This window comes from Colobus angolensis, unplaced genomic scaffold, assembly GCF_000951035.1.
Source record: "Colobus angolensis palliatus isolate OR3802 unplaced genomic scaffold, Cang.pa_1.0 Scaffold137, whole genome shotgun sequence".
Lineage (NCBI taxonomy): Eukaryota > Metazoa > Chordata > Mammalia > Primates > Cercopithecidae > Colobus > Colobus angolensis.
The window spans coordinates 214,212-228,351 of NW_012114455.1; the positions used below are offsets into that span (position 1 = coordinate 214,212).

At 38.7% G+C, this 14,140-nt stretch overlaps 1 protein-coding gene across 1 annotated transcript; it reads left to right on the top strand.

The window, feature by feature from the left end:
• Positions 1-4,425: 4,425 nt before the first annotated feature.
• On the top strand, positions 4,426-11,849 carry LOC105506438 (olfactory receptor 8A1). Its single transcript, XM_011934568.1, has 2 exons — positions 4,426-5,341; positions 11,609-11,849. The coding sequence occupies exons 1-2, from the start codon at positions 4,426-4,428 to the stop codon at positions 11,713-11,715; spliced, it is 1,023 nt and encodes a 340-aa protein (XP_011789958.1). The 3' UTR covers positions 11,716-11,849.
• Positions 11,850-14,140: the final 2,291 nt, after the last annotated feature.

A 14,140-nucleotide genomic window follows, 5' to 3' on the forward strand; every position in this document is an offset into this window, starting at 1 on the left:
AACTAAATACACGCACAGATGAGTGTAAGTAAAACTGGGGAAGTCTGAATAAGATCCATGAATTGTATCAATGTCAATAATCCTGGGTATGATATTGTACAATCATTTGGTAAGATGTTACCAATGGGGGAAATGGCATAAAGTATACAGCAGGAATCTTTCTTCATTATTTCTTACAATTACGTGTTTAATTACAATTATCTCAAAATAAAAAGTTTAATTTAAAAATCTTCATTAGCAATATATTCATGGATAACAAAATACTGAATGTGTTCTTGAATGGGAAATTTCCTTATGAACACACTTCTCTTATGAATGAGCCTATATGAATGAAGAGTTCTTTCAGTCTACCTTCATATGCTCCTAACCTCCTATGCTGTCAGTTTACTTGGTGCAGCAGCAGGGTGCCAAATTCAGCATTCCCTTATAAATATAAGGAACATAACATTCCTTTTTTTCTTAAAACACTTTATAGTAAACTTTTTAAAGCTAGTCAGTTGTGCGCAATCATGAATATTAAGTAACAACCATAATGGTAGTAACTGATGATGGTGTTGATGGTAATGAGTGAGGTGGTTGTGGTGATGATGGGCATAATGATCATAATCATGATGATTGTGATGACAATAGTAATGGGACTGTTGATGGTAAAATATTCCAAAGCTGGCATTAGACTCTAAGTTTCCCTAGTTGCAAGATCACCCTACCAATAAAAGGAAAATTAACACACCTGGGAGACAAACCATGCTTCTCAAAGCCAGTGTAAAGCAAGGCTCTAATTGCTCAATTAGTGAGGACCCCAACCTCTCGAGTAATTACAGCCCAGGAGATACTGTGCCCATGTAGTCGTAAACACAATCCCAAGCCCCCAGTCTTAGTGACCCATTTTTTTATGACTTTGAGTAAATGTAGGACTCAATATAAATCAGTATGGTTCCTGCATTTTCTGATTGTTGAAACCAAGGCAGCCCTTAAAGTTTCCAGCAGACTGTGCTTTATTTTTCCTTATCACAGGTATTTAATTACAAACTTAAAGCAATCGCATGAGAAAAATAATTCTTCCATGAACTCTTGTTTATGATGCAGAGTATTTATAACCGTGTATTTATCTTCACTTCTATGTGCTTTGTTAATCTGTGTGCTGTGTTCTCATTGGCAGTAATCCTAAGGCTCTGATGGATTAGTGAAACTAAAGGTAATAATTGTAGTAACTAATATAAAATATATGGTTTGGCCAGGCATGGTGGCTCACACCTGTAGTCTCAGAGCTTTAGGGGATGAAGAGAGGAGAATTGCTTGAGGCCAGGAGTTGGAGACCAGCATGGGCAACATAGAGAGATCCCACCTGTACCCAAAATTGTAAAAAGTAGCCCAGCGTGGTAGCATGCACCTGTAGTCCCAGTTACTCAGGAGGCTGAGGTGAGAGGCTTGCTTGAGCTCGGGAGTTCAAGGTTACTGTGAGCCATGATCACACCACTGCATTCAAACCTGAGCAACAGAATGAGACTCTGTCTTTAAAAAAGAGGAAAAACAGGAAAATAAAAGAAATGTGTGGTTTATATTTGCCTCTTTTATGTTATTAGAAGACTATGACAGTGAAAAATTAAATCAGTGCTGTCTAGCATTCTCCTACACAATGGTGTTCCCACCTGCTGTGCACTCAGTGAACGGTGTTCATTCCACACTGCTTTGTAAAGCACATGATCCACAGTTACAGTTATTCAAGTTGGGTGTTTCCTTTCATTTTAAGAGGCAGAGATGGGGTAAAAAAGGATATGTAAAGTGTTTTAAATCTACTATTGTTATTTAGAAAAACAATTCTTCTTTGTAATAAATGAAAATAATACATTTCTATTTCCATTGTCATAAATGGGAATAATTCCTTACGCACAATGCTTGGGACTAGAAGTGTCTTGAACTCAGAATTTTTTTCAGGTTTTGGAATGTTTGTATACACATAATGAGGTATCTTGAGGATGAGATCCAAGTCTAAACATGAAATTTACATATGCGTCATATACATCTTATACACATAGGCTGAAGGTAATTTTATACAACATTTTTAATAATTTTATGCATGAAACAGTTTTGACTGTATTTTCACTGAGACTAGTCACATGAGAGGAGGCGTGGAATTTTCCACTTGTGGTTCATGTTGGCGCTCAACAAGTTTCAGATTTTGGACTTTAAATTTTCAGATTAGGAATGCTCAACTCGAATTTTAAAAATCTTAGCTACCTCTCATACTAGTTATTGTAGAGTTAAATGCCTCATTACCAATAATTTGACATAAAAGCTTACAGTGCAATGCAGATTTTGCTTCACACCACATCCTAATGATTTTAAAGACTCTTACTTCTAAGAAAAAGGAATACAGTTAGTGCCAGTTAGAATCAAATGAGACAATAAATTTGTGAATGCTGTTTAAAAAGCAGATTACAAACGTTTTTGTAAAAATACATATATATTTATATACATGTAAATACATATATGCATAGGAAAAGTCTAGAAGGATATTCACTACCACCATTTGGTTCCAACTGGTGGAAAATGGTTGTTTTAAATTTTTGTTTATTTGCATTTCTAATAACTACAATGCATATATATTGCCTTTATAATTTTTTAAATGCATCCAAAATTAGCAATAGATCTTTCCTCTATCTTCAAAAATTATAGAAATTAAATGTTATTAAATAATAAAAAAGTGCTACACAAAGATAAGCTAAAACAAAACAATTTAGTTTAGTGGAGACAAAACACACTGGTGGTCAGAAGTCATGGGTTTTAGGTTCAGTTCTGTCTCTTACTAGCTTAGTTACCTTGGGTGATTTTAACTTTTAGAGCTTCAATTTCCTAGACAATGAAACAACATACAGCATTCTTCCTTTTCCTATGCTATGCATATACCAAGCATAAACCTGTTTCAATTACACATTGCTTAGAGCTGTAAGTGTTCAGATTTACAAGACTACACATGTGAGGCAAAAGAGGAAACTCATGGTCAGGACGGAGCAGAGGTACGTGTGAGTTCCAAGTCACCAATAATTAGTAAACCTTGGGCAAATCACTTAGTGTCTGGCACCTCAGTTTTCTCAATACAAAAATGAAAATAAAAATCCTTCCCCAAACACATTTCTCCCCATTTCCCAAAACTTTAGAAGTTAATGAGATTGACCTTTGAAAGAAATGTGTAAGCTGTAAAGCATTATGCAAAAGTTGGTAATTATATAAGGAAGCAATTAAAATAGGGGGAATTTAAGTTTCATAGCTTAAGAAATACATCCCACAGATGAGACAATCTATACATATTGTATCCAGCAATGATTATTCATGCTTCCTGGAGATATGCCTGTAATTTGAATACTTCGTCATCAGGGATGTAATGGGACAATGGTTTGATATTATGATCTGAAAATAATAATAATAATAATTAGCTATTTAGCACTTACTATGGAACATTCAATGGGCCAGCGCTCAGGGTGCACCACAGATCAATTAAATCAGAACATCTATGGGTAGAAACCAGGCATCAATCCTTTGTAAATGTTCCATGTGATTACAATATATAGCCAATGCTGAGAACCACTGCCTTAGGACCTTAAGTCAAGTGAGAAATTAAGAACAAATTCCAGACTCTTAATGACAATTCACATTTTTTATAGGCACTGAGTATTTGAAAAAAGATTTCTAAATATGCATTATCCCATGTTACTTTTACAATCACCTTTCGAATCAATATTAATTTCTTCATCTTTCAGACATAGAAATTGATGTGTCAATGACACAGCTTGTAACTACCCTATCACCCTGACACTGCATAAATTTCAGATAGGTATTTACATGTTCACACTCAGTGAATATTTAGGAATTATATACCTGACAAGGGAAGTTTATTTCTAAAGCAAAATCCATCTCCAAATACTAAATATGAAATATACTACTTATCTACAGTGTAGAGATTCTCAAACTTTACTACACAACACCATCACCAGAAAGATTGTTAATACATAGATTGCTGGGTCCCATATCCAGAGTTTCTGATTAAGCAGGTGTGAGCTGAGGCCTGAGAATTTGCATCTCTAAAAAACTCCAGGTAATATCAGTGCTGTTGGTCCAGGGACTACCCTTTAAGAAACACTGCCCCAGGATACTTTAGAAAAATGTGCATGGTAAAAGACCCAGACCTTGGCCTGCTTTCCTCCCATCTTCATGATCTCTGAAACACTCAGGCTGGTCTTCCTGCAAAGAAGACCAGCAAATAGCAGGAGGAGGTGAGGAGGGCAGGGAGGATGCATCAGCAGAGAGCCCAGGATGTTTCACTAGCACCAAAGGCTCAAGACTAGCTTCCCCAAGCCATCCAAGATTAGCCTTTTAATGGGGTTCTTGTCTCCCATGCATCCCTGCAGGCCTCCTGCTCAGAGAAGGATGGCTGCAGGAAATCACTCTACAGTGACAGAGTTCATTCTCAGGGGATTAACGAAGAGAGCAGACCTCCAGCTCCCCCTCTTTCTCCTCTTCCTCGGGATCTACTTGGTCACCATGGTGGGGAACCTGGGCATGATCACTCTGATTCGTCTGAACTCTCAGCTTCACACCCCCATGTACTACTTCCTCAGCAATCTGTCACTCATGGATCTCTGTTACTCCTCCGTCATTACCCCCAAAATGCTGGTGAACTTTGTGTCAGAGAGAAACATCATCTCCTACGCAGGGTGCATGTCACAGCTCTACTTCTTCCTTGTTTTTGTCATTGCTGAGTGTTACATGCTGACAGCGATGGCCTACGACCGCTATGTTGCCATCTGCCACCCTTTGCTTTACAACATCATTATGTCTCATCACACCTGCTCCGTGCTGGTAGCTGTGGTCTACGCCATGGGACTCATTGGCTCCACAATAGAAACTGGCCTCATGTTACAACTGCCCTATTGTGAGCGCCTCATCAGTCACTACTTCTGTGATATCCTCCCTCTCATGAAGCTGTCCTGCTCTAGCACCTATGATGTTGAGATGGCAGTCTTCTTTTTGGCTGGATTCGACATCATAGTCACGAGCTTGACAGTTCTCGTTTCTTACACCTTCATTCTCTCCAGCATCCTCAGCATCAGCACCACAGAGGGTAGATCCAAAGCCTTCAGCACCTGCAGCTCCCACCTTGCAGCTGTGGGAATGTTCTACGGATCAACCGCATTCATGTACTTAAAACCCTCCACAATCAGTTCCTTGGCCCAGGAGAATGTGGCCTCTGTGTTCTACACCACGGTAATCCCCATGTTGAATCCCCTAATCTACAGCCTGAGAAATAAGGAAGTAAAGGCTGCCATGCAGAAAACACTGAGAAGTAAACTGTTCTGATGCAAATGTTATCGTTCCTTTTCAATTTAGTAGTAATTGTTGTAAATACTAGAGGGACAGCTTCTGAATGCTGGCCCACCGTGAATAGAAAACAATCACTTCTCCACATGGCTGGGTGGATGCCATTTTTCCTTCTCTCCCTCTTTTTCCACTTCTGATTGAAACCAGCCAACTTCAAGTTCAGGTTTTCTTTCACTTGAGATCCATCCCTCTATCCCAAGCCCTTTAATAAATGTTTCCTACCTTAATTGTAATTTAACTTAAATGCTAAACTTTCAACATTGAGTTTTAGGGTCATTCATGGTCTTATTACCTTCTACAAAGAAAATATTACTCAGCCTAATTTTTTTCTTTTTTTTTTCTTTTTGGTGACAGAGTCTTACTCTGTAGCCCAGGCTGGAGTGCAGTAGCACAATCTTGGATCACTGCAACCTCCACCTCCCGAGTTCAAGTGATTCTCCTGCCTTAGCCTCCCGAGCAACTGGAATTACAGGCATCTGCCACCATGCCCAACTAATTTTTGTATTTTTAGTAGAGACGGGGTTTCACCATGTTGGCCAGGCTGGTCTTGAACTCCTGACCTCAAGTGATCCACCTGCTTCAGCCTCTTAAAGTGCTGAGATTACAGGCGTGAGCCACCACGCCCAGCCAATTTTTTTCTTTTTGTACTTGGGAATAAATAAGGCAAAGAGAGGCAAAGTATCTCTACTTACTCCTGCCCAAGAATTTCCTGATGTCTTTATGCAATTTTCTTAGTGATACTAATAATAATGATAATAGCAGCTAACATGTTTTTGGATGCTGACTCTGATCCATGCAACTCTTCTATGTGCTTTCTATTCTATTTCAATTATACTGCACAACAAATAGGCACTATTCTATCCTCATTTCACAGATATGGAAACTTGGAGCAGAGGTAACAACACTGGGATTCAAATCCCAGTCCCAGTGACTCTAGAGCCCAGACTCTGGGCACTCACACATTACTTCTTCACTTTAGTCTAACAGTCCCTTTGAACAGCCTATTAAACCTTCCATAATTATGCTCGTCCAATTTCAAATGCCTTCTGAAAATAATTTCTCAAATCCCTTCCTTTTATCATCTGCCCAAACCTCTTTCTTTTTATGGGCAACAACTATAACAGAATGGGAAAAGATGCCTAAGTAGCATATATAATAATAAACCCTAGCAAACCAGCAAGAAAAAGACATCAACATTAGCAAGAAAAAAAAAATGAGCAAGGTATACAGAACAATTTACAAAAGAGAAAACCTGAAGTACCACAGAGCATGTGAAGAGATGCTCAAACCGATTACTAAACATAGAAGTGCAAATTAAAACAGTGATATATCTTTTTATATTTATAAGATTAGCAAAAATTTTAAAAGCTGGATGGTGCTAAGTGTTAGTAAGGAGGTAGGGATTTAGGAACCCCCATATACTACAGCTATTCTGGAAAACAGTAAGACATTACTTAGGAAAATAAGTATATGTATCCACAGGGCATAGCAAATCTGGTCCAGGGTATATATAGTCCCAAATCATTCTCTTTCAGGCCTATAAGATGGCATGTACAAAGGCATTCATTATACCATTATTTTAGGCGATGGGAACTTAGAGGTAAAATAGGTGTCCACCATTGGGAAAGTAAGTAGATAAATTGTATCTACTTACTTACAATTTATAGACTTTTCAACAGTTAGAAGCAAAGGATTAGCTATACACAGTATAGTTTAGAGGTATAGTGCTGTGTGAGAAAAGTAAGAAAGATAATGAGATATAAAACATATTATTTATGTATATTAAAATTGCGTGTGCACACACTCCAAAAAAACACACTTAGAAAGAAAAAAGAGCATAACATAAAACACACATTAGGTAGGTTAGAATGACTGCTGAGAGATATAGGATGCTTGAAAGCAGGGAGTAGAAAAAAAGATGAAACAGAAAACCAAGAAAGACCACATTCTGGACCATAAAACACACCTTAACTGATTTGAAGAAACAGAAATCATACAATGTCTGCTATCTGCTCTCAGACCACAGTGAAATTAAACTAGAAATCAGTAACAGAAAGATAGCTGAAAAATCATTAAATACTTTGAAATTAAAAAACACATTTCTAAGTAACACATAGGTCAAAGAAGAAAATCTCAAGAGAAATTTTAAAATATTTTGAACAAAATGAAACTGCAACTAATCAAAACTTGTGGGATGCAGCAAAAGCAGAGCTTAGAGGGAATTTTGCAGCATTGAATGTCTTAGCAAAGAAAACGATCTAAAATCAATCAGCTAGACTTCCAACTGAGGAAACTAGGTTGGAGAATTGCAAATTAAATCCAAAGTAAGCAGAAGAGAAGAAAAAAATTAGAGAAAAATCAATAATATTTAAAACAGAAAATCAACAGGAAAATCAATGAAACCAAAAGCTGGTTCTTTGAAAAGATCAATAAAATTGATAAGCCTCTAGCCAGGCTAACTGGAAAAAAAAGAGAGAGGACACAAATTACTAGTGTCAGAAAGGAAAGAAGGACATCACTATAGATCCTGTGAACATTAAGAAAAAAAAGAATTACTATGAACAACTCTATGCCTACAAACTTAATAACCTAGATGAAATGGACCAACTCCTTGAAAGATACAATCTGTCAAAATTCACACAAGAAGAAATAGACAAACTCAATAGGCCTATATATATTAAAGAAACTGACTCAATAATTAACAGCCTTTCAAAACAGAAAACACCAGGTTCAAATGGGTTCACTGGTGAATTCTATCAAACATTTTAAGAAAGATACTATACCAATTCTCTACAATATCTTCCAGAAGATTGAAGCAGAGGGTATACTTCCTAACTCATTCTTTGAGGCCAGCATCACCCTAATACCAAAATCAGACAAAAATATTATAAGAAAAGGAAGCTACAGACCAGTACCTAACATGAATAGAGACAATAAACTCCTCAACAAAATATTAGCAAATTGAATGCAACAATGTATTTAACAACTATGTACCATAACCAAGTGTAATTTATCCCAAGTACATGAGCCTGGTTCAACTTTTGAAAATCAGTTAAGGTAATCCAAATCCACATCAACAGGCTAAAGAAGAAAAATCACACGTTGATATCAATAGATACAGAAAAGAAATTTTGACAAAATTCCTCACTCATTTAATAATTTTTTAAAACTCTCAGTAAACTAGGAATACAGGGGAACTTCCTCAACTTGAAAAAGAATTTTTTTTAAACCTACAGCTAATATCATACTTAACAATGACAAAGTTGAAACTTTCCCACTAAGATCAGGAGCAAAGCGAGGATGTCCCCTCTCACTGCTGTTTTCCAACATTGTACTGGAAGTGTTACCTAATGCAACAAGACAAGAAAAGGAAATAAAATATATACAGATTGGGAGAGAAGAAATAAAACTGTCCTTATTCACAGATGATATGATTGTTCATTTAGAAAACTAAAAATAATTGGCAAAAAAATTTAAAAAAAAAAACCTCCTGGAACTAATAAGCATTTACAGCAAAGTTGCAGCATACAAGATTAACATACAAAAGTAGATTGCTTTCTTATATGCCTGCAAACAACAGTGGAATTTGAAATTTAAAACACGATGCCATTTATGTTAGAACTCCAAAAAATGAAATACCTAAGTGTGAATTTAACAAAATATGTGCATGATCTAAACAAGGAAAACTACAAAACTCAGATGAAAGAAATCAAATACTAAATAAATGGGGAGAGATTCCACATTCATGAAAAGAAAGGCTCAATAATTCATAATTGCCAGCATTTGGAGCCAACCAAGATGTCCTTCAGTAGGTGAATAATAAATAAACTATGATATGTTCAGACAATGAAATATTATTCAGTGCTAAAAAGAAATGAGCTATCAAGCTATGAAAAGACATGGAGGAATTTAAATTCATATTACTAACTGAAAGATGTCAATCTGAAATGGCTACATACTGCATGATTCCAAGAATCTAACATTCTGGAAAGGGCAAAACTATGGAAACAGTAAAAAGATCAGTGGTTGCCAAGGATTAGAGTGGGAGGGAGTGATGAATGGGTGGAGCATGGAGGATTTTTAGGGCAGTGAAAATGCTCTGTATATATACCGGTATGTATAATGACATAGTGTATACATGTATAATGACATAGTGTATACATGTATAATGACATGGTGTATACATGTCGTTATACATTGATCTAAACCCAAAGAAGGTACAATATCAAGAGTGAACACTAATTTAAACTTTGGCCTTTGGGTGATAATAATGTGTCAATGTAGGCTCATCAATTGTAGCAAATGTGCCATTCTGGTAAGGGATGTTGATACTGGGGAAGGTTATGTATGTGTGGAGGTAAGGAAAATATAGCAAATCTCTGTACCTTCTGCTCAATTTTTCTGTAAACCCAAAACTATCTTAAAAAATAAATTCTATTTTTAAAAGAAGAAACAGAAATAAAAATTATTTTTCCTAGACCCACCACCCTCAGGTACATACCAGTGAACATATCCAAGAAGCTCTGGATCAGAGCTAGCCACTGAACCATTGAATAGAGAGACAGGCAAGTTCACCCTCAATAATTGTGAGGTCTTGGGAAAGACTATCTACATGTTTAAAAGTTGTAAATTAAGCTAGCGAAGTGTTAAATATTTTCCTTCCTCCTACCTTGATAGATATACCTTCATAACAAGCTAGATGGCCAGGTTCAAGTTTAGAAATCTCAGAATTCTAAGAGCTCCATGCCAGAACGTGGTACTAGGAAAGGGCTCTTCCTGGCACCTGGCATTCTCCCCACAGACACAGCTTTCCCCCTCCGCTTCCCACTCCCCATTGTGTCCCATTCCACAAGGGACCTCACACGTACACATATATGGGCAACCTGGTATTCAGACTCTTGGTCCATACACCTGCACAAAGGAACCCCTGACTGTCCCTTTTATCTAAGGTTGAACAGCCAGTAGTGGTCTACCTTCAGGGACATAGTCCTGGGGAAGAGCCTTATAAGCAGGTACAGGGTATTTAAGGAGGGAATTCTGGTATCCCCAACACTACTAAGGCATGCATAGGCTCTAACTGGGCACATCCTCTTGGATCCATTCACCCCATAAGGAAGGGTCAGCCAGGGGAGGGCTGAAGACAGAGACACCTCTCACAAAATCTAAGGGAAGCATTATTATTATTGTTATTATTATTATTTTTGAGACCGAGTCTCACCCTGTCACCCAGGCTAGAGTGCAGTGGTGTGATCTCGGCTCACTATAACCTCCACCCCCTGGATTCAAGTGATTCTCCTCCTCAGCCTCCCAAGTAGCTGGGATTACAGGCGCCCACCACTGCGCCCCGCTAATTTTTTGTATTTTTAGCAGAGGCAGGGTTTCACCATGTTGGCCAGGCTGGTCTCGAACTCCTGACCTCGTGATCCATCCACCTCAGCCTCCCAAAGTGCTGGAATTACAGGTGTGAGCCACCACGCCCAGCCAAGAGTTATATTTTTATATATGGTCTGGACATTGTCTGGTTGTATATTCAGGCTCTCCAAAGTGACAGAGTGAAAAGCTGGTACTACTGGTACTACCATCTGCCTGGACTTTTGATTGTAGCTTTCAAAGTTTTTCCACTTCTGTGCCCTGCCATGCATTCAGAGATTTTCAGAAGGACCCAGTGTAATTGAAACAGATTACAAAAAGTCCATAGCAGGCACACAGAGAAAATGGTCTTTTTCTTCAAATGCATAGCAGTTTGGGAAAAGGAACCACAGTTCAGAACTAAAGCCTTCTCTGGGAAAAAGAATAAAACGCAGAAGAAGCAATCCAAGGCAGAGTTATAGGGTCTCTGTTCTCATTCCCAAACCACAAAATGAGAGCCTTCAAGACACTTAAGCAAATGCCATTCAAATTTCATACCAGTTACACAGGGTCCACATAATTGGACCATATCCTTCTTTTCCCCATCACTCTGCTGAAATGTTCCCATTTGCCAGGGTTTGGAACAAAGTAAGGGAGCTCTGTCGACTTAAGGTCAGCTTAGGGTAATTAGCCTGGCACCAGTCCCAACAGAAGTTAGACTCTCCTCCAGCAAAGACCTGCTCAAGGCCAAGCTTCCCTTTAATTACCAGGGACCTAGTAAGTTATTTAGAGAACATCTCCTGCTCCTAGCATGGATAATTGCTCAGAGCCAGCTTCCTGAAGCTGCCATGTCCTTTTTCTGTCTGTCCTGGGATCCCTTCAGGTTGTCTCTGCACCCCCATGCTTATCAGTGTCTTGTTGCTTTTGCACATGGCTGCAGACTCTATGCTCTCAGAAGCCCTGCTGCCAACAAAACGGGCAAGTTCATAGCTGTGGGCCTGCCGCTGCTGCTGATGTCCCTGGCCCAGGAGTTTTCCAGTGTGTTGCTGCCACTACCCAGTGCAGCAGAGGGAGCCTACACCACCTTATTCCTTTCATTGCATGGGATCTGGAGTAAGACAGCTGTGAGTATGATTCATATGCTAAGCGAGTTTCATTATTTTGGCTGGGTTGGATGTAATGAAATAAGCAGACAAAATATGTGCTTAGGCACCAGAAAATCAGGGCAACAAGAAGGTTTTGGAAAACATTTTCACAATTTTCCAATTAAAGAAACTAAAAACAAACAACTTTAGTTTCAGAATATATGTATTTATTGTGTCATTTCAAATATTAATTTTCATTTTAAATTTTATGTGGCTGAGGGAGATTGGGCACTATAATGTTTTTTAAGGGCCTAGGACCCCAATGTAATCAAGACAGTTGGTCAACTAGTGAACAGATCTGTGGTTCTTAAACTTTAGCCTGTATCAAAATGGCCTAGGAAACCTATGAAGACAAGGGCTGAGCTGCACCCCACAGCTTCTGATTTACTAAGTCTGAGGCAAGGATTGAGAACCTGCATTTCTAATAAATTTGCAGGTAACACTGACGCTTCTAGGCTGGGGACCACACTTTGAGAAGTACTGCTTTAGAGGAAGGATGTCTACGTGAGCCCCTTTATGAGTAGCTGTAAGTATTTTAGTCTTGTCAGTTTCACCAGGAAACCCTCCAGCCTCCTAATGAGACTGGCTGCCAACATCCTAAGAACCCAGCCATGGAAAGAACAACAGGGTGTCATGACTTAATGCACAGACTTGCACATAATCTCCATGTTTTTACAGAAAACTGTTCTTGGTATCTCAAGTACACAAGATGTAAATAGCGCAGTTGACGCTTGAACAACAAAGGAGGAGTTGAGATGCCAACCCCCTACACAGCCAAAAACCTACACAGCCAAAAATCTGCTTGTAGCTTTGACTCCCCAAAAACTTAACTAGTCATAGCCTACTGTTGACCAGAAGCCTTACCAATAACATAAACAGTCAATTAACATATTTTGTATGTTATACGTATTATGCACCATATTTTTATAATAAAGATACAGAAATGCAGATACAACTAAAAAAAATCATACAGAAGAGAAAATATATTTACTATCCACTAAGTGAAAGTAAATCATCATACTGGTCTTCACCCTCATTGTCTTCACATGAGTAGGCTGAGGAGGAGGAAGAAGAGGAAGGCTTGGTCTTGTTGTCTCAGGGATGGCAGAGGAGGAAGAGGTGGAGGAGATGGAAGGGGAGGCAAGAGAGGCAGGCACACTCCATGTAACTTTTATTGAAATAAATACATACATAAATGGATCCGTGCAGTTCAAGCCCATGTTGTTTAAGGAACAAGTGTGTTTCCATTTTGAAAATAAGTAAACTGAGGTTAACAAATGTGAAATAATTACAAGGCTTTGTGGTTAGTAAGAAGCAGAGGAGATATGCAAGCACACATCTAGTAGACCTCAAAAGAGTATGCTCTCTTTTTAAGGCACCAGGCTACAATATAAGGATGTCCTTATGTTATAACTAAGATTGGAATTCATGTACAAATCCACATAGGCTCAAGGTGAGAGGAAAACCCTGCAGGAGCATCATTCTGTGCAAACCATATGGGCTTTGCAATCAGGATGACTTAAATTCAAACTCTGACACTCATTGATGGCAAAAACAAAGAGGAGCCCCACTGGGTACTTCTGCTGAATAAAGACATTGCCAGTGTCAATCTCAAAAAAAAAAAAAAAAAAACTGGAACCTCGTATAGGAAACCAATCTGTAAGAAGAGATGCCTGGATGGAAAAAGGAGAGGAGCTGGTTTCCTTTCTCAGCATGGACTTTGAAAGGTAGACAAGTTCAAGTGCCATCTCAGACAGTGAAGCAGATGATAACCTCTGCAGCAGCAGGAGCAGGGTTTGGAAACCTCTGTGGGACCCCACAAGCTGACAATGATTAACCAGTATCTCATAAGGCATATTCTCTAGACACACTCCACCTTTATTTCCCTTTCATCATCACCCAGCCTTAGGACAGTCATGTTGGACCCTCCGCCTCTTGTCTCAAGATGCACCAGAGAACAGCAAGGTTACGGTCATTTGTCCACTGTTAAGGAGAAGCAGGAGTCCTCTGAGGCCTGCATAATTTGGGGCACACAACAGAGAGAAGACACAGGAAAGGGAGGGACATTCCCCAGAACAGAGCCTAGGATGCTTGGTCCAATCATCCCTCCCCACCCAGAATCAACTTCAGTTCCAAATTTGAATGTTTCTGGTTTATTTTAGGAAAAAAAAATGGCTTTTTCCCTTTTTGACCCTCTCCTACAGAAGATTCCCCAAGTACACAGCAATGAATAAGAATGAATGAATCCTGCTGGGTGCAGTGGCTCACGC

Excerpts from the sequence above, each read along its gene's own strand:
- LOC105506438 (XM_011934568.1), top strand. The coding sequence starts at position 4,426 with ATGGCTGCAGGAAATCACTCTACAGTGACAGAGTTCATTCTCAGGGGA. Across the intron at positions 5,342-11,608 it reads CATGCAGAAAACACTGAGAA|GTTGTCTCTGCACCCCCATG; the intron begins GTAAACTGTTCT and ends GGATCCCTTCAG.